This window comes from Loxodonta africana, chromosome 23, assembly GCF_030014295.1.
Source record: "Loxodonta africana isolate mLoxAfr1 chromosome 23, mLoxAfr1.hap2, whole genome shotgun sequence".
Classification (NCBI taxonomy): domain Eukaryota; kingdom Metazoa; phylum Chordata; class Mammalia; order Proboscidea; family Elephantidae; genus Loxodonta; species Loxodonta africana.
In genome coordinates, this window is record NC_087364.1 from 3,315,418 (window position 1) to 3,341,870 (window position 26,453).

Sequence of the window (26,453 nt, forward strand, 5' to 3'; positions counted from 1 at the left end):
TGGTCACAGTATATGCTTGAGAGTCTCTTAAAGTAACTGTTCTCTCTGTGTGCTGGTTTTCTCTTTATTGCACAGGCTCGTTTGTTCAGTTTTTTTCCAATTTGATGGTATCCACTCCCCCCTTTTTGGTTTACTTTTATTTTTAAAATATGCCAAGTGTTTACAGGATTTACTAGTGAACACTGTAAAGAAGTCTCGCTTAGCTCCCTTCTGTGTACCTCTTGCACCTCATCCTTGTGTCTAGGTTATCCTCCCAGGGTTTATTTTACAAAAATAAGAAAATATATACATAAATTCTTACATGAGGTAGAATATACAACATACACTGTTCTCCACCTTGCCATTTTAACAGTTTAATGTTTTAATCTGATGATAGAATTAATATATTTTCTTGCAGAAAGTTTGTATAATACAGACAAGACATAGTGTAAAAATACGAAGATACAAAATGTGAAGAGCAGATCTTCCCAGCCGTGTCCCCCGTTGTCTGGTTTGTCTCCCCCAAAGCAGTATTACCAGTTTCTTATGAGTCAAAGTATGTGTGTGTGTTTATGTAACTCTATAAATATATTCCTCGTTTTTTCTTTTCGAACAGATGGTAGCACTATTTTGCACTTGCTGTTTTCACTTAATCAGTCCTTGGATTGGTCAGTTTTCTGCTCTTGGAGTCTTTCATTCTTTTAAATAGCTATATAGTAGTCCATTACATGGGTGTATTTTAATTAATTTAAACAACCCTTTTAATGGTCACTTAAGTCACATCAAATTTTCTGTGAGGGTGGGTGCATTTTAACGTTTTCATAGAAGTTGCCAAGTCAGCATTCCCTTTTTTTTTTAAATAGGACAATGTATTTATTCATTTTAAACTTCATGGATTCCCCCCTCCCCGACCCAGTTTTTGGCTGTTTACAAGTAAATGCTTCCATTAACATTTTTTGTATATTTCTTTTCTTTTTTTAATTTATCAGCAGTATTACTTTTAATGACGTTAAATGGCTCATCATAGTGGTATAAATAATTTAATTACTGCTGTATTGTTGAACTGTTACGAGACTCGTATTCTGTATCCTACAACACTGTGATGAATATCCTCTGGCTGAACACTCATGCACATCTAAGGGTTAGCTTTATTCAGTTCCTGGCCAGTTCCCCGGATGTGCAGCCACCACCCGTCTGTCACTGGGATCTTACGTGTTGCTGTGATGCCGACCAGTTTTCAGCAGAGCTCCCACACTCAGACTAGGAAGAAAGGATTGGTGATCTGTTCTAAAAATCAGCCAAAGAAAACCATGTGGATTACAATGGCCTGATCTGCAGCAGATCATGGGGACGGCACAGGACCAGGCGGACTCAGCACCAGCTAACAACGGCAACACCAGCGATTAGTTCCTTGGGGTAAATATCTTGAGGTAGAATTGAGTGCCTGACGATATGCACATTCAAACTGCCTTGGACACCATCGAGTCGATTCTGACTCAGCGACCCTACAGGAGAGTAGACCTGCCCCATAGGATTTCCAAGGCTGTAATCTTTCTGGAAGCAGATGGTCACTTCTTTCTTCTGCAGAGCGGCTGGTGGGTTCCAACCCCTGACCTTTCAGTTAGCAGCCGAGCACTTAACTACAGTGCCACCTGGGCTTCTTGCTTTGGGTACAGATTCTGATAATTTAGCAATAAATACCAGTTTATATTCCCCGCTAACAGTGTATAAAATGTCCGTTTCCCAGTTCCCTTACAACAGCAGGTTAGAAGAATCCTAATCAGTTAAATATTTTTCTTGTTATTTGGTGAAAGATGGCATCTTGATTTTAAATTTCCGTTTCTTTATTAGTTACGTCTAATTTACACACATATATATTTATTAATTATTTTTATTGTACTTTGGATGTAGGTTTACAGAAGTGGGTGTTATTACTGCATTTTAGAGAAGGAGAAAACTAAGGCTTAGAGCAGTCTGGTAACTAGTCCTAAATCATAACCCCAAAATTAGTAAAGCAAGGTTTTGAACCCATATCAGGACTCTAAAGTTCAGGCTCTTTTCAGCCTCCTTTAAGCAGAAAGAATTAAGAGTTTTCATGCAGACAACTATAAAAATCCAGTGAATGGTTCTCAAAATAACGAGGATTCGCAGAAAAAGCACTCGTCTGATAGAAACCAGTAAATGGGAATAAAAAGACAAAATTGAAAAAAATCCTAACAATTGGGGCAATAGCTTAATATCGTCAAGTAAAAATGAGCAAAGGACAAGTGCAGGCTAGCCTAAAGAAAATACAAAATAAAAATAGCTACAGATGGAAAAAAACCCAGAAAATAACAAATGCTTCAAAGGCTGTGGGGAGGCTGGAACTCTTACACACTGTTGGTCGGAGTGCAAAATGGTACAACCATTTTGGAAAATGATATGGCACTTCCTTAGAAAGCTAGAAATAGAAATACCATATGATCCAGCAATCCCACTCCTAGGAATATGTTCTAGAGAAATAAAAGCCATCACACAAATAGATATATGCACAACCATGCTCACTGCGGCACTCTCCGCAATAGCAAAAAGATGGAAGCAACCTGGATGCCCATCAACAGATAATGGATAAACAAACTGTGGCACACACACAGGATGGCACACACACAGGATGGCCCACACACAGGATGGCCCACACACAGGATGGAGTACTGCTGAACAATGAAGAGCAACAATGAATCTGTAAAGCATCTCACAGCATGGACGAATCTGGAGGGTATTATGTTGCTTGAAATAAGTCAATCACAAAAGGACAAATATCGTATGAGACCTTACTGCAAAAACTCATAAAAAGGTTTACACATAAAAAGAAACAATCTTTGATGGTTACAAGGGAAGGGAAGAGTGGGGATGGAAAAACACTAAATAGACAATAGATAAATGGTAACTTTGGTGAAAGGTATGACAGCATACAGTACTGGGGAAGCGAGCACAACTTGTTCGAGGCAAGGTCACGGAAGCTCCGTAGACACGTCACGTCCAAACTCCCTGAGGGACCGAACTGCTGGGCTGAAGGTTGTGGGGACAATAGTCTCAGGGAACATCTAGCTCAACTGGCGTAACAGTTTATAAAGACACTACTTTGGTGAGTAGCATCTGGGATCTTAAAAGCTTGAGAGCAGCCATCTAAGATACTCCACGGGTCTCACCCCGTCTGGAGCATGGGAAAACGAAAGACGCAAGGAGATTAGTCTGAAGGGCTAAGGGACCACAACCAGCACAGCCTCCACCAGACTGAGTCCAGCATAACTAGATGGTGCCTGGCTACCATCACTGACTGCTCTGACAGGGATCACAGTTCAGGGTCCCAGACAGAGCTGGAGAAGAAATGTGGAAAAAAATTCTAACTCACCAAAAAAAAGACTTAATGGTCTGACAGAGACTGGAGAAACCCTGAAAGTGTGGCCGGCCCCCAGACACCCTTTTAGCCCCGTAATGAAGTCATCCCTGAGGTTCAACCTTTAGTCAAAGATTAGAGAGATTTATAAAACAAAACAAGACTAAAGGGGCACACCAGCCCAGGGATAAGGATGAGCAGGTAGGAGAGAACAGGAAAGCTGGTAATAGGGAACCCAAGGTGGAGAAGGGAATGTTGACGTGTTGTGGGGTTGGCAACCAACGTCACAAAACAATACGTTACATTATGTGGTGGGCTGTAAGCAAGGGCCTGTGCCATGACGGAGGCTCGGGGGGTTCACTCCCCTCTCCCTGCTGGTGGCTCCAGTGATAGACTGGACGCGGCGCGGGGTCGTAGGGCTCAGACGGACAGATGGCTTCCTGCCGGGCATTCATTGCCCGGTCGCTTGTGAGTTCTCAGTGCTCAGACGCGCTTGATGCTGTCACCAGTGGCTGGCCATGCAGGGACAGGCGTGTCCCATTGGCCTGGGCTCTCCAGATCACCTCCCTCATTCTGAGGTCTCTGCAGCACGAACTTACACGGCTGTTCTCACATGTCACCCTCTGCAGTGGCTCACGGCCACACTGTTGGTGGAACCAGAGTAGTGTGGAAACTTAAGTGATTTAAGAACAGAGCAGGAACGTGTTATAAAAAATTAATATACATGGAAGCCAGTAATAACTCGAGACCTCATCACACTAGCATCAGAATGTGGTCACTCAGGCATTCGTAGGAGTAATAAAGTATTTATAACAATACGTCTTCCTTCCTTCCTTTATGTTATCGTTAGGGAACAGTCCATTGAGACGGAATGCTCTGGAAAGACAGGATTTCATGTCTGTGTTTGTGCGACTGTAGCTCCCCAGGAGCACTGTAGAGTGGGGAAAATCAACACCCTTTAATGCTGTAGGGATTTTGGAGAAAAGTTAACATAGATTTGTGAACGTATGTTGCAATTAATTCTGAATGGGAGAAAAATTGCTTGAAATAAAGCCATCTGACATCCATTTGGAAACCCTGGTGGTGTAGTGGTTAAGTGACACGGCTGCTAATCAAAAGGTCAGCAGTTTGAATCCACCAGGCGCTCCCTGGAAACCCTATGGGGCAGTTCTACTCTGTCCTGTAGGGTCGCTATGAGTCAGAATTGACTCAGTGGCAATGGGTTTGGTATTGGTTTAACATCCTTTTTGGAGTGGAGTGTGTGGCTACCCAGAAAATACAAAATACTGTTTTTATTCCAGTTCTGAAGGGGAGAGAATTCTTTTAGGAAAACCAGAGAACTTCATCAGGGATACCATATCCATACATCTTAATAGTTTTTAAATCCGTAACAAAATACAAAAAATAGTGAGTGGGAAAAGGTATCTAGTTTATTTTAAACTGCAGATATCTAGAGAACTTATACAGCTGTATTAGACTTCATTTGATAGATCGTCAGGTGAGTGCAAGGATTTGCAAGAGAAATCTAGATAGCAAGTCATATTGAGGAAGAATACACAGCTTTTGTTTTTTTTGGAAACAACATTATACCTGTTCAGACCTATCATCTGGCAAGAATTTATAAAAAGCAAAACAATAGGAGTGATAATTGGAAAAAAAAAATGCATCCAATATTGACATGGCGTTTGAGAAATAGGTATACTGGTATTGTTTTCCAGGGGAGAAAAAAAAACAACAGTAAAGCAATTTATGACAGGCTGTAAAGCAGTTTATAGACTGTGCTTTGGGAAATGAATTTCTAGGAAAATAATACATAAAGAAGAGAAAAAATTAAAAACAGGATGGCCGTAAATCCGAGTGTGTGCTAGTGGGTTAGTTAGGAGTCATTCGTGTGCTAGTAGGTTGGAGTCACCTGTGTGCTGTGTGTACTAGTTAGTTAGGAGTCATCTATGTGCCGTGTGTGCTAGTTTGGTTAGTTAGGGGTCACTTGTGTGCTGTGGGTGCTAGTTAGTCATGCATGTGCCGTGTGTGCTAGTTAGATTAGTTAGGAGTCATCTGTGTGCTGCGTGTGCTAGTTAGGTTACTTAGGAGTCATCTGTGTGCTAGTTTGGTTAGTTAGGGGTCACCTGTGTGCTGTGGGTGCTAGTTAGTCATGCATGTGCCGTGTGTGCTAGTTAGGTTAGTTAGGAGTCATCTGTGTGCTGAGTACTAGTTGGTTAGTTAGGAGTCATCTGTGTGCTGTGTGTGCTAGTTAGGTTAGTTAGGAGTCATCTGTGTGCTGAGTACTAGTTGGTTAGGAGTCATCTGTGCTGTGTGCTAGTTAGGAGTCATCTGTGTGCTGTGTGTGCTAGTTAGGAGTCATCTGTGTGCTGTGTGTGCTAGTTAGGTTAGTTAGGAGTCATCTGTGTGCTGTGTGTGCTAGTTTGGTTAGGAGTCATCTGTGTGCTGTGTGTGCTAGTTAGGTTAGTTAGGAGTCATCTGTGTGTTGTGTGTGCTAGTTAGGTTAGGAGTCATCTGTGTGCTGTGTGTGCTAGTTTGGTTATTTAGGAGTCATCTGTGTGCTGTGTGTGCTAGTTAGGAGTCATCTGTGTGCTGTGTGTGCTAGTTAGGAGTCACTGTGTGCTGTGTGCTTGTTAGGTTAGTTAGGAGTCATCTGTGTGCTAGGTTAGTTAGGAGTCACCTTTGTGCTGCGGGTGCTAGTTAGGTAAGTTAGTCATCTGTGTGCTAGTTAGGTTAGTTAGGAGTCAGCTGTGTGCTAGTTAGGTTAGTTAGGAGTCATCTGTGTGCTGTGTGCTAGTTAGGTTAGTTAGGAGTCATCTGTGTGCTGTGTGTGCTAGTTAGTCATCTGTGTGCTGTGTGTGCTAGTTAGGAGTCATCTGTGTGCTGTGTGCTTGTTAGGTTAGTTAGGAGTCACCCGTGTGCTGTGCGTGCTAGTTAGGAGTCATCTGTGTGCTGTGTGCTAGTTAGGTTAGTTAGGAGTCATCTGTGTGCTAGGTTAGTTAGGAGTCACCTGTGTGCTGTGGGTGCTAGTTAGGTAAGTTAGGAGTCATCTGTGTGCTAATTAGGTTAGTTAGGAGTCATCTGTGTGCTGTGGGTGCTAGTTAGGAGTCACCTGTGTGCTGTGGGCGCTAGTTAGGTTAGTTAGGAGTCATCTATGTGCTAGTTAGGTTAGTAAGGAGTCATCTGTGTGCTGTGCGTGCTAGTTAGGTTAGTAAGGAGTCATCTGTGTGCTGTGTGTGCTAGTTAGGAGTCGTCTGTACGCACCTCTCCATTCTCCAGACACAGTACTCTCGTATTGAATTCTCTGGAATCCATCTCACCAAGCCTTAGCTAGAAGAAATATAAAGGAGTCATTATTGTAAGACACAGGCTCATACGTAGGGACTCTTCGGCCACTTTTTGGTGTATGCAAACAACTGTTCAGAGGAGCAGTGTCCAGAAGAGCAAACACTGAACTTACTCAGAAGGCCACCCTGTGGATATGGCTGAGCGAATTAGGACGTAAAAACGATTTAGTAATGGAAACAGTACAGGGCTGGAGTTTGAGTATGGCCTCTGACACTGTCCGATTTGGTTTTTAAGCTGTTGTGTCACCATAATAAAAACCTGTTGCTGTCCAGTCAATTCCAACTGATAGTCACCCTCTAGGACAGAGTAGAACTGCCCTGTGTGGTTTCCAGGGAGCTGCTGGTGGATTCAAACTGCAGACCTTTTGATTAGCAGCCAAGCTCTTCACCAGGGCTTCAGGTAAGGGTTGGGAATATAACTGGGCCTCTTGCATTGCTCTTGGGTCCCACTCCTGAGGGGCCCCACTAGCTTCTCTAAGAAGTGAGGCCTGAGGGGACAGTTGGAGAAGCATTTGGGAAAATAACCAGCTAAATAAATAATCTCCTGAGTTGTTGGCAAGACAAAAAAATCAAGGAGAATGTGGTCCTGTCAGTGGAAGCTCCAAAGGACCTAATGGAGGGAGTGTCCTGTGGACACAGGGTAGCAGGGTGGGCTGCAAGGCTGTGGGAGGCCTGAGCTCAAAGGCACCTTGGTGTGAGTACTCTGTTTGTAACCACCTCCCCCCACGAATATTTTACAGAATTATGTGAGACCCCCAGAGGGGTTGAGGAAGCTCCTAGCTCCCGGCCAGCAATTCCCCTGTATCCTAGGTAGCCAGCCTATGCTTTCACAGTTAGAGAGGCATGGGTTTTTTTTTCGAAGTCAGCTTTTTGCTTTTCCTGCCTTTCAGATGGTTTTTTTGGCTTTCTGTTTTTTACTCATCCTGACCATCCTGCAGTATCCTCCCTAATCCCTGGAGCCTGAAGGCCTGTGGGGGAGGGAGTCCGAGGCTAAGGGGCAAGTTGCCCGTGCTGACTTGAGTGAGCCCTCTTGTGGACAGAGAAGACTGGCTGCTGTCAAGGCTGACCCTGTGCTGGTGGGCCCCTGTCAGAGCTACAGGCATGTAGCCGGTAACCAGTTGCCACTGAGTCGATTTTCGGTCATGGCGACACCATGCGTATCCACGTAGAACTATGTTCCATAGAGTTTTCGGTGGCTGATTTTTTGGCAGTAGATCTTCAGGCTTTTTTTTTTTTTGAGGTGCTTCTGGTTGGACTTGAACCTCCAACGGGTCGGTTAGCAGCTGAGCACATTAGACGTTTGTACTACCCAGTGACCCCCACGTGCGTATAAAACCCAAAAAAGCCCAAACCCATTGCCTTTGAGTCAATACAGACCCATAGAGACCCTACAGGACAGAGTAGAACTGCCTCATAGGGTTTCCAAGGAACAGCTGGTAGATTCGAACTGCCGACCTTTTGGTTAGCAGCTGGGCTTTTCACCACTGCACTACCAGGGCTCCGTGTAGAAGTTGGGAAAATAAATTGCTTGTTGTGGTTGTTGTAAGTCTGAAATGTATTGAAATCTGCCATGGTTAACGGACCCATTTAGTATTAGGCCCTGAGGAATCCCTTCAGTTCCTAGCTGTGATATTTCATTTTACGTATGTCAAACTAGGATCCAGGTCTGCAGTGTTATCAGGCCTCGGGATAGCCTTGGCGTTATACTGTGAATTGGCGAGGGGGAGAAACATCTTCTGTAATAACCAGCTTATACTCTGGAGAAAATCGGACTGCCTGAGAGCAGAGGATTGGAGCTCGTCCATGTTGGCACCTCCGAGTCCAGGCGTTTGTCTTTGAAATAGCTCTTCTCCTGTTAGGTGTCCCGGCCAGCAAGGCCGGCCGCCTGGTGGTGCTGGATAGGGGAGGTGTTCGTTATTGAGGCACTTGGGACCAGTCTGGTAGACCGTTCTTGATAGTGACTTGGTAAGTCCAGCTGTCCCTGTTGTTTGTTGTTGGGTGCCGCCAGGTCAGTTTCGACTCAGTGACCCAAGGTGACAGAGTAGAACTGCCCCATGGAGTTTTTTTAACTGTAATCCTACAAGAGCAAATCACCAGGTCTTTTTTCTGTGGGGCAGCTGGGTGGGTTCAAACCGCCAACTTGTTTGGTTAGCAGCAAAGCACTTAATCGTTGTATCACCAGGGCTCCTTGCTTATTGTAAATCCTTTTCACTGAAAACCAGTAAGCTGCCGCCCCGAGCAACTGCGTCAAGGTCGTCTTTGTTTCTAAACAGCAACATCACAGGATCATGTAATGGGTGTTTTCTGATCAGCTCTTGTATGTTGTGTTGTTCTTGGTGCCTGGAGGACAGGAATAACCCCTGGAGAGCAAGAGGGAGAGAAGAGTCAGCAGAAGGGTTGAAAACGTCTCCCTTTATTAACTGAGACCCATGGGAGGAGGCTTCAGAATGTCTCGGTGCAGACACGTTGTATCCATGTGGCCGTACCTGAGCCACGTTGAGCCCGTAGACAGAAGGCTTCCATCTCTGGCTCGGCAAGTCGGTGTCTGAGGCAACCGTGTGGGCGTCGCATGCTGCGGGCGTCGCACACTCTGGGCGTTGTGTGCTGTGTGTGTCCTGCGTGCTGCAGCGAAACGCTGTTCGGGGGCCCCCTTTTGTCTCCCCCCGCCCGTGGCAGGCCGAGAGCATTCCTGGCAGCGGCTGAATTGTGAGCTTGCTCTTTCTCTTCTGGGACAACACTTGAAGACCCTAGTTACACCGAGCCCCTTTTCCTCACCCCACTCCATCCTACATCTGATCTCTTTCAAGTAGTTGTCAGGACTCTGAACACTGAGGAAACCCTGGTGGCACAGTGGTTAAGAGCTGTGGCCTCTAACCCAAACAGTCGGCACCTTGACTCCACCAGGTGCTCCTTGGAAACCCTGTGGGCAGCTCTGTTCTGCTCTGCAGGGTCACCCGACAGTAATGGGTTTGGTTTTTTTTTTTTTTTTTTTTTTTTAACACTGACCAGCATATACAGAGGATTTGTTGAATGTTTGTGTTGTTCTCACAGTCACCTCTGGCTATTTCTGCTAAGTTTTTCCATGTTACCTTACTTAATATAGAATTTTCTCTTCGTATCCAGAAATTATATAATCTCTGGACTGATGCCAGTTGAGTTAGGGGAGAAATACTTCTTTAAAAAAGGTTGTTTCTTATTTTTATTAGCACCAAGTGTCGGAGGCGGGAAGGTTTATTTTTTGAGAAACATGTTTAGTGCATACCTTAACCTCCGTGTGCCACAGACCTGTGTCAGATAGAACGAGATCGGCCTTTTTCTCCTCAGTCTGACCATAAACATGCATGTCGGCTTACTCTGACCGTTAGCCACTGTCAGGAGCTTCCTGGAAGCTTTCCTCCCTGCTCTGGAACCCTCCTTCATTCTCGCTCAGTCTGGAAATGAAGTGCTTTGAGCTGCCCACCTGGCTTTTTGTCCCTCCCAGCACACAGCAGCATTCTGCTCAGTCCTCCGACGGTGTGGCAGAGGTCTGCTTGAGTTCTTGTCTTCTAGGATGAGAGTCATAAAATCCTGTCGTGGATGAAAGAGCTCCTAAAGTTAACAACAGAACAGACCTCTCCTTGAACCTGATGAGAGCAGATTTTTCAGGACAAGAGGGCTTTCCCACCAAGTATTGAGATTCTTCAAACACTAAAAATTCATTAGGGGATGATGCCTGGCGACCGAGGGATTCCATGGCAGAATCCTGATCAAAAGGGGGAAAACAAGGAAGAGAGTTTCAATTTCTCATGGAATCCAGACTTTCTGGAGCCATTTTAGGCTGGGTGACCCACCCCCAAACTATTACCCTGAGGAAATCTTTAAACCTCGAACTGAAACTGTCCCCTGAAATCATCTTTGAACCAAATAACGGTTAAACCCAATTAGAAAAGAGTGTCTGCATTAAGGATTACGTTCTTACAAAGAATTATCTGTGTGTGATCAGACAGGCAACAGCAACCTGAAAGGATAGACAAGATGCTTAGGGGGCAGTCAGGGTGTGATGGTAGTGAAATGGTTTGGAAAAGGTGGAGAAGGGCAGCACAACTTGAAGATCACGTAACCGGTGTCTGAATTGTACGTGGAGAAATTGTTGAAGTGGTGTATGTTTCGTTGTGTATAATTTTGCATACATAAAATTGGGGGAAATTGCCAGAAAAAGTGGTGATAGTGAGAGTTCGGAAACAAAGCTTTTCATAAATTCTGATTTGTTGGCATGTGTCTATCAGCTCATGTAATTGCAGTAAACTGGATAAGGATAATCTCTGCTTCATGCAAAATGTAAAAGAAAAACATTGTAAATGGACTTTATTTCTTGCTTTATTAGGACTTTCTAAAGAAGTTTTCACCTGATGTCTTCCGGCTTTTTTGTATGCGGAGCAATTACAGGTCAGGTAAGGAAACAGCTGAAAATATAGTCTTCCAGGATCTCACTGCCACGTTATTTGCTCACGTGTAAAACTGAAAAAGGAACCAAACCCGCTGTCGCGTTGATTCCGGCTCATAGCAACCCTGTGCCCCATAGGGTTTCCAGAGCTGCCATCTTGCCAGGAGCAGCCTGCCACATCTTCCTCCCGTGGAGCAGCTGGTGGGTTCTAACTGCTGACCTTTGTTTAGCAGCTGAACACTTTAACCACTGTGCCACCAGGGCTCCTTTACTCACGTATGGCTCAGAAAATAATTTTTTGATGGTATTTGAGGATCTCAAGATATGGGCTAAAATAAGGATGGTATTATGAGTGCAATTGCTGTTTATGCCTTACCGTTTGGGCTCTGCAAGTGAACATAGAGGGTGAACTTTGACGAGGTCCCAGCGTTGTGGACCAGGAATCAGCCAGAAGATCCCTGAAGTGACGTTCCCGAGTGGGAGTCATCTTGCAGAGGTGCATGTGTTTCTAAGTCAGGCTCAGGTTCACCTCTGCTTCCAAGACAGACCTGTTGGTTCTCCTGGCAGTCCGTGGCATATTCAGTATTCTTGCCAACACCATAATTCAGATGTATCAACTCTTCTTTGGTCTTCCTTATTCACTGTCCAGCTTTCACATGCATATGAGGCGATTAAAAATACCATGGCTTGGTTCAGGTGTACCTCAGTCCTCAAAGTGACATCTTTGCTTTTTAACACTTACTTTAAAGAGGTCGTTTGCAGCAGATTTGCCCAATACAATACGTCATTTGATTTCTTGACTACTGCTTCCATGAGCATTGATTGTGAATCCAAGTAAAACAAAATCCTTGACAACTTCAGTCTTTTCTCCATTTATCATGATTTTGCTTCTTGGTCCAGTTGTGAGGATTTTTGTTTTCTTTATGTTGAGGTGTAACCCATACTGAAGGCTGTAGTCTTTGATCTTCATCAGTAAGTGCTTCAAGTCCTCTTCACTCTGAGCAGATAAGGTTGTGTTATTTGGATATTGGAGGTTGTTAATGAGTCTTCCTCCAATCCTGATGCCTCTTTCTTCTTCTTATAGTCCAGCTTCTCGGATTATTTGCTCAGCATACAGATTGAATAAGCACAGTGAAAGGATACAACTCTGATGCACACCTTTTCTTACTTTAAATCACGCAGTATCCCCTTACTCTGTTTGAATGACTGCCTTTTGGTCTGTGTACAGGTTCCTCATGAGCACAATTAAGTGTTCTGGAGTTCCTGAAACAGGAACACTAGAAAAATGGCGCCATCACCATCACCGCTGTCCCACTGGGGTAAACGTGTCAGCAGCCACAGTTTATGACAAGACGGAATCTCTTCAGAGTAATACCTGATTCCCGCCATGCTGAACTGTATGCTGCTGTAGGAGTGGACTCTCTGGTCAAGAAGTGGTCTCATGCGGTGTCCTTAGGGACTGGAGGAAGGGGAGGCTCAGCTTTGGGGACAGCAGGCACTGCCCAGTCTGGTTTGACCAATCTAATTGGCAAAAATGGCCTCCATGAGGCCTCCAGATTCAGTGACTAGAGCTGTATGAAGAGTAGTGGCCTTGAGTGCCATGGGGAGAGTGAGGGCTCGTCCGTGGTGGACAGAAGAGGTGAGTAATGTAGGGGCTGGGGGTGTGTCCAGACTGAAATGCCTCCCCACCACCTGTACCTGCTCTGTGAAGGCAGCCGGGTGAGGGCTGGGGGAGTCAGGGCTTCCCAGAGGGAAGGAGGCCTGCGGCGTGGCCTATGCAGTATCATGGGGGAGTCAGGGCTTCCCAGAGGGAAGGAGGCCTGCGGCGTGGTCTGTGCAGGATCATGGGGGAGTCAGGGCTTCCCAGAGGGAAGGAGGCCTGCGGCGTGGCCTATGCAGTATCATGGGGGAGTCAGGGCTTCCCAGAGGGAAGGAGGCCTGCGGCGTGGTCTGTGCAGGATCATCGTGTGGTGCAGAGAGGAACGGTTTTTATTTAAATGGTTATATTAATAGGAGTTTAGGAATTATACTGGCTTTCCATTTATACTAGTGATATATAATTTCCTTTGGAAATTACTTTTATGAAGTGTAAAAATTGGGGTGATGTATACAGAGAAACAAGCTAAACATTCAACAGTCATACTTGGATTTGGCACAGTCCTTGGTGGTGGTGTGCTGACAGCTGAGCTGGGAAGCCCTGGCTTAGAAGGCTGGCAGGGCCGGCCACCCTGACCATCGCACTTCTCCAGTCCACGCAGCCCCTTGAGCAGCTTCATGAGGTGCCACCACGTCCCTGACCCCCCCCCCACCCCCCCGCGACCTTTCATTCCTGATTTCTACGTGTTCACCCAGCACTTCTTCCTGGCGTGTTGACATCCCCCCCGACTCCGCTGTACAGCTGACCATGCGTTTACCTCCTACGGCTCTGCCATCTCCGTGTGCAGAACCAGCTCTGTTGAGCCTTCCCTGGTCTTGTCTAATGCCTTCCCTTTCCAGGCCATCGACCCGTCAAGGTGGGGTACTGACTCCGGGCCTCTGCCTCTGGGCTCTGTTCTGTGCTGTTTCCGTTGACACTGAGATCTTCTGAACTGGCACCTTTTCAGGTCCTCTCCATCTCTCTCCTTGTCCTTCTTTTTGCCCTTCCTACTTTCTTGCTCTAATTTGATGATTTCTCATTTTTTTATGAAGACATTGGGGGGTGGTACAGCCGAAACATACTGGGTTCCCAGTTCGTCAGTCAGGTGAATGTGGCCCTGCAGTATCACTTGTCTCACACACAACGCACTTCTCTGGACAGTTTGGTCGAACACCCTTGGCGCTGCCATCAGGTTGTCTTTTCCCCTGTGGTTCCCCTTGCCTGTACTGCCCCTCCCCTTTTCTGTACCTACTGGAATCTCATCTGCCCTCCTCCAGCTACATGGACACACAGACACTTGCTCAGGTGATCTAGCATGCAGACAACTGCACACGTTGATCACACACCTGAACACACGTGCACACACACACACACACACACAAACACTCTCAAAATATACCAGAAACAGACACGCCTGCAACTTACCTCCTACATTTCTTTAGCACTTAGTCACTTGGCATTTTCTGCTTTATATTGTTAGGACATTTTTAGGATAAGTAGGTAATTATTTTTCTAGCTAGGTGGCAGACTTTCAGAAGGGTGAGTCAGCCTCTACATCTTTCATAATTTAGTTAACACTAAGTGTAGTACCTTGCACATTACAGCTCTCTTTAAATATTTACTCATTAATTAACGTTTATCAATCAGGTACTTATTAAATATGTTCAAAGTACAGTGTCGTATGCCTAGATTCTGTGAAGAGAAACAGATACCCCTGACTTGAAAAGTTTATACATCGCGTTCAGTATTGAATGACAATGGGAAGGACCCCAGAGTGGTGCAAATAGGTAAGTGCTCAGCTGCTGACTGAAAGCCTGGGAGTTTCCAGGGCCACCTCAGAAAAAAGGCCTGTCTGTCTACTTCCAAAAATATCAGGCTGTGGGGCACGGTTCTACCCTGGCACACACTGGGTCGCCATGAGTCAGAGTTGACTCATCGGTATCCGGTTTGGTTTTTTTTTTTTTTTTTTTTCAATAAGGTGGGATCAGGAAATTGAAGGTCCCTGATTGTAGCCAGTCCCTCAGCATCCAGCAAATGCTGGTTCAGAATCGACTCTGCCACACAGAATGTGTGTGGAGCAGAGATTACAGCGAGCTGGATGCAGCCACCTTCAGCACAGTGTACAGAAGAAAAACCGAGTGCATACTTCCAGACACTGCAGAATAGCCTACAGTGTGCCTGGAAAGAATGCAGCGGTGCTCCAAGGCGAGGCTTGTCCTTTGGAACAGAGACGGATGAGAGTCTGCCGAGACTCGGCCAGGAACAGCGATGGGCTTTGCAGATAGTGCCCTGTGTTTAAATCCAAGCCTTCTGTCCGAGGGATGTGGGTTTGTTTGCTGCTACTTTTGCCCAAGTCTTTATCCTGGCTTTGATGCACACACAGCAGAGCTGTTGGCTTTATACTGCTAAGCCCAGATTGTCTGCGTTAGGGATTATTTTAGCCTGTCCCTGTGGGATCGAACTGCAGAGGATCAGGCTGGGGGGCCTAAGCTCCCTGAAGCAATAAGAGGCGCCATTCTCAAGAAGTAGGACGTGACTCTTGCTTGACTGCTTGGTTTCAGTTATTTTCAGTTGTCAATCTTGATGCAAATAGTAGGCAGAAGTCACTGTGTCTGATGGTACATCTGTATATAGGATTTTTTTTTTTAAATACGTGTTTGAACATGTAGCCCAGCCGTATATGGAGAGAAAAACTCCAAGAGGTAAATTGACTTGAAAAATTCATTGTTTCCGTCTTGCTCTGTCTGGGTATAAAGGGGGAGAGATTTGTCATTCAGAGAGAAACAGTGCAGTGGCTCTCGTACACCCAAATGCTGATTGTACATGCGCAATCCAAAATTTGTTCCTGATGATGTGTGCTTATCCCTTCCTGTTGTGTACCTGTTGGCAGAACGGGCAGAAGCAGCTTGCTGATCTGAGTGACGTGTTCGGTAGAGAACGGTAGTTTCACGTTCTGTGCTCAGGTGAAGGAAGGACAGGTGGGTTTATGTGACTCCCCAGGTACTGTAATTTTCAGCAGGGCTCCAGGGGTGCATCCTGGTTAGCAGCGTTGGGCCTTTAAAAAACCTTCCATTCTCAGCGCTTCCCGGAGGCCGTTCACCATTGGCGGCCTGCGCTCCTGCCTCCTCTTCATAGACTGGAAGGGAGGTGGTCGCGGGGCCTCGTCTTAGTATTTAATCTCTGCTTGTGCGTAGTTCCTTTTGAACTTTGAATGCAAAGTTTGGTCTGAAAAGAGGCTTACTCAAGCAGTGGCAGCTGCTTTCTAAAACCCATTGCTGTCCAGTTGATTCTGACTCATAGCGACCCTGTAGGACAGAGTAGAACTGCCCATAGGGTTTCCAAGGAGAGGCTGGTGGATTGGAACCTTTTGGTCAGCAGCCGAGCTCCTAACCACTGTACCACCAGGGCTTCCGGTGGGATATAGGGGGCACTTACCTGCCACTGAGAGATTTCTGGAAACACGGATAGATCTCTGAATAGCCAGCATATGTGGACTCCTGTGGCCCCAGCTTTGAATAATAGTGGGACTGACCCCCTAGAAATATGACGCCCCTCAAAGATGAGAGCAGTGAGGACAGCAACGCCTTGGGTCTGGTGACTTGCTCCCTCAGTTTCCCTGTGAGCACAAGGCTGTCAGTTTCTCATGGTGTTAAAGTTCACTTCCTTCTCTTACTAGGCTGCTTTTTCACCTTCAGAGAGGCGTTTGCCAGGACGTTGTGGAGTAGATGAAACTCAACAGTCGCCAGCAAGAGACTGCAGTCCTTATTCAGCAAGTGTTGCTTAGAGACAGAAAAAGCCACTTTTGTCTCCTTGCCTAATTTCCCCCATCTGTAAGATAGGACCCTTACATGGAAGATGCTTTTCTCCCTAACCTGAGGGCCGAGAGTTATTTGCGGGCAGGCGGGCTGTCTCTGCCCCTCCCTGTCTGGGATGACGGTTCTTGCTGTGTCACTAGCGGTAGTTTTACTTTCAAAGGTCTCCCAGTTACAGACTTCACGTGACCCTGTCCCTTCTCACTTTATCTTTGTTTTCAATTTTATCAGATGTGTTGTGGTTTTCTGGTTTTTTCCCCTTTAGAATCAAGCTTTCTAAAAGCAAAACTGAAAGCGGATTTTTGAAAAGGGTAAACGATTCTAAGAAAGGCATCAAGGAACTGAAAGTAGGTTTTTGTTGTGTTGCTCCCAGCTTGAGTCCATGCCTAACTTGGGGATTCTCTTTTTGAAACTGATACTTCTACACATAACAGGACATCATTTTGGGCATGTGTGTCCCGATGAACCAAGAAAACCAAACCCGTTGCCGTCGAGTTAATTCCAATTCGTAGCGACCCTGTAGGACAGAGTAGAACTGCCTCGTAGGGTGTCCAAGGCTGTAATCTTTATGAAAGCAGAGTACCACGTCTTTCTCCCGTAGAGCAGCTGGTAGGTTTAAACTGCTGACCTTTTGATTAGTAACCGGGCGCTTTAACCACTGCACCACCAGGGTACCCTGTGTCCAGATAAGCTCCCTTTATGTCTGTGGTTTTCAAAAGGATGTTTCAAGCAGCAATACTGAAGCAGGGTGTGTGGACCCAAGCCAGCCTGCGAGCTGTTTGTTACCGGTCCCAAACAGAGGGAAGTACAGAAGTTAGGAGTAAGGGTTTAGAAATACATGATGGTTGGACATTGCTGACATCCAGGTATGTGTGCTCATATTTTAAAATAACTATTCTGATTATATTTTATATGCATATCAAACTCCTTCCCTCCCTTCGCCCCTTGCACGGATCTGGGCACCAGGCCGTGGTGTGTTCTGACAGGCGGTGGGTGACTGCACCCTCTCCCTCTGAGGTCGTGTGAATATACTGCTTACCAACGACTGTTGTCTGTGGCCTTGGTACAGCTACATTAAGCGGGTTTTCAGGTGTCCAGCAACAAAGAGAAAGAAGCGACAACTGATACAGAAAGGAGACTACTTCAGGGGCCACCTCATTTCATCTGCACGTTCTTTTGGTGTAAAACAATTAAACATAATTTGAAATACATACTTTTGTTGTATTCTTTTTTAAAATTTATTTTTTGTTGTTGAGAATACACACAGCAGAACACAGACCAATTCAGGAATTTCTACATGTACAATTCAGTGCCATTGGTTACGTTCTTTGAGTTGTATGACCATGCTCACCTTTGTTTTTCAACTTGTTCCTCCCCCGTTAATATAAACTCACTGCTCCTAAGTTTCCTGTGTAATCTTCCAAGTTGCTGTTGTCAGTTTGGTCCCATATAGATAGTCCTTAAAAGAGCACAGTGCTCAAGGGAGACATTCTTTACTGTGCTTTACTACTGTTTGGTTTTAAGAAGACGTCTGGGGATATTTTTGGTTAAAGTTTTAAAGATTTATCTCAGGGCAGTAATTCCAGCGGTTCCTCCAGGCTTCACGGCTCCAGGATGCCTGCATTCCATGAAAATTTGAAATTCTGTTCTCCATTTTCCTCCTCTTGATCAAGAGTCTTCTATAACATCTTTGATCAAAGTGTTCAGTGATGGTAGCCGGGCACCACCCAGTTCCTCTGGTCTCATGGCAGAGGAGGCAGTTGTTCATGGAGGCAGTTAGCCCCACGTTCCGTGTCCCCCTCCTACTCCTGACACTCCTTCTTCCTTGGCTGCTCCAGGTGGATAGAGACCAGTTGTTCTCGCAGCATGGCTGGTGGGTTCCACGATGCTGACCTTTTGGTTAGCAGCCTGACCTCTTAACCACTGCACCACCGGCTCCCTTTAGCTCCTAGTGGGAGTGAAATGGTACCTCACTGTGTTTGATTTGCATGTCTCTGATAGCTATCGATGGTGAGCATGTGTTTGGTGGCCATTTGAGTGTCCTCTTGGTAAAATGTCTATTCAAGTCCTTAGTCCATGTTTTGATTGGGTTGTCTTTTTGTTGTCCACCTACTTATATTCTTAAAAACACGTGTCAGTGGTCTGCAAAGATCAGATACTGCTTAAAAGATCTTTTTTTTTTTTTTTTAATGGATGGAAATGGATGATCTAGGCCATCCCATGTCTTTGTTCTTTTTTGTCTCCACATTTTCAGATCTTAGGAGGAGAAGCACTACTCCCAGAATCCTTGCTGATGATTTGGGTTCATATGGTATTTCTGAAATAACCTCCGTTGCACAAAGCCTGAATTTAGCTCCTTAACCCTCAACTCTGTTTTGTTATGACTTATCCGGACACTGAAATTTAGTTTACGGTTGCACATCAGTTTCTTGAAGATGACATGAAATCCACTCTGCCAGTCAGTGCTCAGAAAATGACCACTTAATTTTGGTTTTTATCCTTCGTGTCCTCTTGATGTGGGAGTGCGTGTCCCTGGTCATCTTCGAACAGTTGATAGCAATGCCACCTTCTGGTAGAGCATGTCTTGCTCTAAAACACGAGGGAAATGTCAGCATTAACTGAGTATTTATGTGAATAAGAGGGAAACTACATACTGTGCTCATGAGGAACCTGTACGCAGACCCAGAGGCAGCCATTCAAACAGAACGGGATAGTGCATGGTTTAAAGTCAGGAGAGGTGTGCATCAGGGCTGTGTCCCTTCACTGTACTTAGTCTGTATGCTGAGCGGATAATTCTCTCCATAGTCTCTTAAGAATCCCAGAGCTGCTGGTCGTCATCGGTGTTTCTCACACCTCAGTATTTTCTCTCACTGCTCTGATGAAATAGGGGATCCATAAAAATCAGTTCTTTCATGTGAAGACAACCACACGATCGATTGAAGCAGAGAGATTTCGCTGTTTTAGAAGATGACATGGATGATTTTGAAAGGCTGCCAGAGGAGAGAACTACAGTTTCAGCGTTGGTATCTAGGAGTGACCCTAGCTGGCTCATCCCCCTGCAGGGAGAGAGGACCTCAGCTGTCCTCCCTCTCATGTTCTCAACAGGCTCCTGGAGCTCTGTGATCTGGTCAGAGAAGCATTGACTCATTTCCTTGCTTGGGGTCCCCACATCCATCTTTAGCACCCTCACTGCTGGAGGTGTGCCCTGCGTCTTCTTCCAGTCATACGCGCAGCCCTCTCCCTCCCAGGAGGCACTGTGGTTCAGGGGTACAATTCTCGCCTTCCGTGCAGGAGGCCTGGGTTCAGTTCCCAGCCAGTGCACCTCACAAAAAGCCACCGCCCGTCTGTCAGCAGAGGCTTGTATGTTGCTGTGATGCTGAACAGGTTTCAGTGGAGCTTCTAGACTGAGACAGACTAGGAGGAAAGGCCTGGCCATCTACCTCCAAAAATCAGCCAGTGAGAACCCCATGGATCACAACGGCCCCACCTACAGCTGATCGTGGGGTGGGGCGGGACTGGGTAGCGTCTCGTTCCGTTGTGCACGGGGTCCCCGTGAGTCGGGGGCTGAATGACAGCAGCTGACCGCTCCCTGTTTGTGGTGGGGAGGGGCTAGACTCAGAGTGGTGGCTGGTGATCCAGGAGGCCAAGCTGCTTTGTAGAAATAAGTATTCTGAAGCCTATTTTTTACATACTGTAAAGCTCTGGGTTTGAGGACCACTTCTCTCATCCCTTTCCGGAAATATGAAGCTAAAATCCTCACTGCATCCAGTTAGCACATTTCATTATGGGAGCTTCTGATCTTCGAACAGGCATCCAGGGTGAAGTCCCCGCCACCTTTCATTGTTGGCCCTTGTTGTGTGTCAGTGAGAATCAGCCCCCTTGGCTGACAGGAATCTAAAGGTTTTTCCATGGACCACGTCGTTTCTTCCAAGGTGGCCTGGCACATTAGTCAGGACACTCTGGTCTGTCAGATGTGACTCAAGGAACGGGGTGACAGGAACAGCAGCTTCTTGTTTCTGTTGCTTCTGGTGCGGGGGAGCAGGCCACTCTGGACTGTAACAGAGTCTGCTTGCTGTTAAACCAAGCCAAACCTATTGCTGTCGAGTCTATTCCGAATCATAGGGGCCCTATAGGACGGAGTAGAACTGCCCTATAGGGTTTCCAAGGAGCACCTGGTGTATTCGAACTGCCGACCTTTGGTTAGCAGATGTAGCTCTTAACCACTCTATCGCCTGCTTGCTGTAGGACATGTTAAATGTTGACCTCACCACAGGTAACCATCTCTTCTTTCTCAGGAATCGACTACAGTGACAGCGCCATGCAGGATGCTCAGCGTCTCCTCCTTGGGATGGCCTCCTTTGTCGAGGATGCACGAGCCTACATGAGAGGCCAGGTGGCCTGTGCCTCCATCAGGGAAGACCAGTTGTGGGAAAGGTGAGCCACACAGCCCCGTGTTCCGCTCCTGGTGTCCACATGCAGGACTGTATCTGATGCTAGATGTGGTGGCTAACAGGCTTCCTAGAAATTGAGGACCTTTTACTGGAAAGTGGGGTGGCGTGGAAGGTATGTTGGCCTTGGAGCCACGCAGACCCGACTTGAAATTCTGGCTCCTTGCTTCTTGGCTGTGTGGCTTCGGGGGTTAGAAATGAGGACATCCTGCCTTTGCGGGCTGGTTGTGAAGGTTATAATTAGGGTACATTCCTGAACTGTGCTTTCCCCATGTTGGGCTAAGTGGCTTGCTATTTATTTGTGTTGAATAAATGGTGGTTTTTATCACCATTCCTTCATAATTAAAGGAAGATTTTCCGGTAATTAGCGTTTCGATCTGTTGTACGTGTGATCACTGTGAGTCGAACCGACTTGATGACACCTAACAACAACAAAAGAAGGGTTAGACCTTTGAAGAAAGTGTGGAATGTCACAAGTGGGTAGAGGTCAGAGGTCCCAGTGAGAAAAGTTGACCGCACCAGGGATTAGGAAACTTGTCTGCTGGAGGTAAAACACGTCACATTGTCTCCCCTCTCAGTTAACAACGTGCTGTCGCCAAAGGAGCGGACACACTGACGTTTGTGTACAGAGCTGCTTGGGGTGTACCGTGTAGAATCAGAACCGAGAAAAAAAATGTTGAAAAAGAAGAGAGACTCCTCTACAGTGAATTAAAAGTCGAGTGGCAAGGAGGAGAAAAATTGGACTCCTAGCGTTAAATATGGAAATACTAAAGTTTGGTTCTGCTGCTTTATACAAATGGTTAAGCATGTTAGACGTTGTGTTTTAAGTTTGAAAGATTTAGATTGACATTAAACAGCTTTCTGATAAATGGTGAGAAACCAGAATGGTTTATAGAAGCTAGAGAAACTTCTCTGTGGAAATTGGGAAGGAAAAGAAGTGTAATGAGTTTATTGGATGTTCACTGGATGCTTACTGTATGCCAGGAACTACGCTTGGAGCAGGGAGCCCACAGATTAACACAGCATGTCCCCCTCCTTTGAGGAATTCCTCCGAGGAATAAGGAACCCTGGACTCGCCCCGGGGTCAGTTGGGGAAGGCAGGGTGGCACGTCACTTCTCACAATTCAGTGACCAGTAGTGGTCACAGGGGGAGCTCTGGTGGTGCAGTGTTTAGAGCGCTTGGCTGCTAACCAAGAGGTTGGCAGTTGGAACCCACCAGCCACTCCGTGAGGGAAAGATGTGGCAGTCTGCTTCCGTAAAGATTGCAGTCTGGAAAACCCTCTGGGGCAGTTCTGTGCCCTACAGGGTCACTGTGAGTCGGAATCCACTCCATGGCTACGTGTTACTGGTCACAGGGCACCGCCCGACTGAGGTAGTTCAGAAGCACAATCCTACCACATTCCCAGAGAGGGGAGGTGGCCAGAAACAATAGGGCGACCAGCACTAACAGCTAGCCATAGATACAGATAGCAGATAGATGGTTGGCGGGCGGTTAGATCCACGTACACTCTGAGGAGAAGTTTGGGCCGGGGATACTTAGGAGGGTCAGTGATTGAAGCCATAGGTGTGCAGGAGAAAACGTATGGAGAGTGGGAAAAGAAGGCCTAGACGGCCCTGGATCATTCCGGAGGCCACCAGGAACTAGGGGGTGGGAAGGGAGGAGGAGGAGGAGTGTTGTCCAGTTAGGGTCCATGCCCTGGAGCAGTTACCAGTGTCAGAAAGAGAAAGTTTATTTAGGAAAGTTAGAATTGTCTTTGTAGCCCACAGATGGCATAGCCGGATGAGTTATTCATTACAAGATAATGACGAGAGACTGTTTATCAGACTAAAGAGATACATGCTGGACATCTCCTTATCAGGCTAAAGATACACAAGCCAGACGTCTGGGCTCTACTGTCCATGCGGGGGGTCGGGTCCTAAGTCACAGGTGGCCGGACAGAGCAAAACAAAGTCGTTAACAAAAGCACGCGGAAAGGAGAAGGCAGGCAGAGAAAAAACTTACAGGTTCATCATGGCGTTAGTTATGTCAGGATCTCAGTCGCCTGTTTTGAAAAGGAGAAAACAAGCTGGCGGGTATTGGGGTCACAGGAGGAGACGGGGAAAACAGTGGCTGGAGGGCAAGAAACAGTTTTTTCGGAGAGCTGTGGTGAGTTTTGTCAGTGACTACAGAGAGGTTAGTCAGAGGAAGACTGAAAAATAGGAGGTCGCTGGTGACCTCAAGCAGGAGCAGCTTTGTTGCCGTGGGCTAGGGAGTAAAAAGAAGGTAAGGAAGTTGGGCCCTCACTGGAAACTGTTTTCTGAGGAAGCTTGAAAGCAAAGAAAACAGAGAGCGCTATAGCTAAACAAACCCAAACCCATTGCCACTGAGTTGATTCCAGCTCATAGGGACCCTATAGGACGGAGTAGAACTGGCCCCACAGGGTTTCCAAGAAGTGACTGGTGGATTTGAACTGCTGACCTTTTGGTTAGCAGCTGTAGCTCTTAACCACTGTGCCACCAGGGCAGGTGACAAAAATGAGAAGCATGTGCTTGTTTGTATGCTGAGAGGAAAGAGATGGCTGAGGGGCAAGAGAAGGGGTGTCTGGGGAGCTGTGGCTTCTGCAGAACAGGCAGTCGGGCTCTGCTTGGGAAGGGGGCTGCGGGTATGAATAGGTCAGTGGGGAGCCAGCAGGGAGTTGAGGGGGTTCCCACCTGCTGATCTTCATATTTCTTGGTGATTCTTGGAAAAGAAGTTTACCAAGCCTTGGATCCAGACAGGAAGTGGGGGTTCTAGTCCTAACAAGCCTACCTGGAGTCATAGGAGCCTTGGGGTGACTGAGCCCTGCTGCTTAGATTCCAGGTGATTGAACATTCACATCCCGTGTGAAGGAGTCTCGTGTCTTAGAAGAGTCATGAATAACCACCGCTCAGGGTGATCAACGTTAAATGACAAGAGCACACATAAAAGCATTTGACCCACAGTCTGGCACACAGAGCGATTTTGCTCAGTACACGTCCTTCCCAGGCTCTGGTCCCCAGGTGTCTCGAGCCCACGGGTCAACCAAGTGTGCCCTTCACTCTCCCCCACCTGCAGAGTCCTGTGCTGCTGCTGCTGCTTTTTTTAATTTTATTTTGTTGTCGAGAAAATACACAGGAAAACGTACACCAGTTCAAGCATCCTGCGTGTACAATTCTGTGATGTCGATTACATTCTTCGAGTTGTGCAGCCGTTCTCACCCTTCTCTGAGTTGTTCCTTCCCCATTACTGTAAACTCACAGCCCCCTGAGGCTGCTGTCTAATCTTTCAAGTTGTCACTTTGATCCCACATAGATAGTTCTTAAAAGAGCAGAGTGCTCAAGGCAGACACTCTACTAGTTAAGCTAAACTGTTTTAAGAAGACTTCAGAGGGTATTTTTGGTTTAAGCTTTGAAGGTTATCTCAGGGCAATGGTTTCCAGGCACATCCAGCCCCCAGGGCTCCAGTCCTGTGTTCCTTTAAAACAGTGTTGTTGTGTGCCCTCAAGTCGATTCTGACTCATAGCCACCCTATGGGGCAGTTCTGCTCCATCCTTTAGGGTCACTACGGGTCAGAATCGACTGGACGGCAATGAGTTTGTACTTTTCTAGATTCTTTCAGGTTCATCATCTCAGTAACTCCTTACCACTGCCTTTCCAGACAGGGAGGGTGGCTGAGCCTGTGCCCCAGGTCACAAAGCTAGTGATGAGCACGGGCTAAGATCCAGGTGTCCTCCCTTTGTGCCAGGACTCTCTCTACCCCACCGGGGAGAGTGTGGTGCCCACCACCCTGCTTGCTATTTGCTGAGTGATGTGAACGTGAGGCCATCATTCCCTCCCGCCTCAGCCTTCACTGGATACCACATTCGTGGTATGTGTGAATTAAGATTATGACGTTATTTTACACCAAACCCAATATTTTACACCGGTTCCACTTAATTTCACTATTGGTTTTTAAAACCCTTATGGCCGTGTCTGCTTGTGTATCCTGTGTTCAGACCCAAGTTTTACAGGTTACCCCACTCCAGGGTTTTTAATTTGGATAATAAGACGATTTTGAGTTGATCTTATAATTAAGATCCTGCAGGGAATTAGTTTCATCTTCCCGAGTACAGCTTTAAGAGGAGGAAGGGGAAGACTTTCACAGAAAGAATCCCCACAGGTAAAGCCACTAAACCTGCCCCTTGGAAAAGGGTGCGTCTGCTCCCTGAAAACGTTGACAAGACACTTTGAGACTGTGAGCTGGTAATGGCCAGGTCGGGCGCCCTTGATTGAGGGACTGCGTGCTGGCTTTGCTTCTTGTTAAGGTTTCCTGTTAGGATAATTGCCCCGTTTGTTTCTCTCCTTCCTTTTCCTCGAAGACTGGCCAACACCAAGGTGGCTGTGAAGGCTGCGTTTGCAGACGACTTTGACACGCCCAGAGCTATTGATGCCCTTATGGACCTCATTCACCACGGAAACAGACAGCTCAAGGCAGTTACTGAGGTAACTCGTCAGGATTCCGCAGCTCCCCTAGTCCCCCTGCTTAGGCTGGCAGATTAGCCATTTTGTTTTTTTCCAATAAGAACAGAAGCAGAGTATGCCAGCTCTCTGGGGTAACTTCGTTTCCCACGGCTGGTGGCTTCCAGGAACCTACTAAATACCGCTCTTCTCCTCTAAGAGCTCCTGGCGCTTGTGTGTTTATGGTCTGCTTCTGCTGGCACCTGCAGTGGGGACCGCACACCCCGCTGGAATTTTAATGGCTCCCTCCAACCTTGAAGGGCGGTGGGAATTAAATACAGATACATGCAGAGCAGGTTGCTGGGTGGTGCACATGGCTGAGCGCTCAACTACCAGCTGAAAGGTTGGCGGCTCCAGCCCATGCAGAGGCGCCTCGAAAGACAGGCCTGGCGATCTGCTACCAAAAGGTCACAGCCCTGAAAACCCTGTGGAGCAGTTCTACTCTGCACACATGGGGTCACCATGAGTCAGGATCAACTTGACGGCGACTAACAACATATGTAGACCACCTGGAACAGTACCTGGCACACTGACCAGTAGACATTTCACGTTTGCTAGCACATTTGCTCTGCAACCCTCCTGTTTGCTCAGAGAAGCTGTAGCATCTGAGCTTGCCGGGTCCTGGGGCTGGTATGTGAGATGTCAAGGCCTCGTTCTTGCCCCTGGAGCAGTCCATTCTAGGGTCCCATTTACTCACTGGGTTATGTGAAAAGTTGAGGTAGTGGTGAAGGCCCTATTTGAGGTCATCCTTTTGCCCTTCACTCCCCGTTGGTGCTGTGTGTAAGTCTGGGTTCTAATTCTTCCAGTCCAAACCCTTCATCCCAGTGAAGGGCTCTGTCCCTGGCCATAATTCCCAGACGTAACCCTGCATCAGAATCACCTGCAGATGGGACCAAAGGTTGCCTTTTAAGCAGGCTTCTTGGGTAATTCTGAGGTAG

At 46.7% G+C, this 26,453-nt stretch overlaps 1 protein-coding gene across 4 annotated transcripts in view; it reads left to right on the forward strand.

Moving 5' to 3' along the window:
- CARS2 (cysteinyl-tRNA synthetase 2, mitochondrial) overlaps window positions 1-26,453 on the forward strand; it is a 78,983-nt gene that overhangs the window by 45,849 nt on the left and 6,681 nt on the right. For 3 of the 4 annotated variants that reach the window (XM_064275225.1, XM_064275226.1, XM_064275228.1), the window contains 3 exons: window positions 11,066-11,132; window positions 20,869-21,007; window positions 25,377-25,500. In XM_064275225.1, coding sequence (XP_064131295.1) covers window positions 11,066-11,132; window positions 20,869-21,007; window positions 25,377-25,500 — 330 coding nt within the window. The remainder of the gene's footprint in view (window positions 1-11,065; window positions 11,133-20,868; window positions 21,008-25,376; window positions 25,501-26,453) is intronic. The other variant, XM_064275227.1, reaches the window with a different exon arrangement.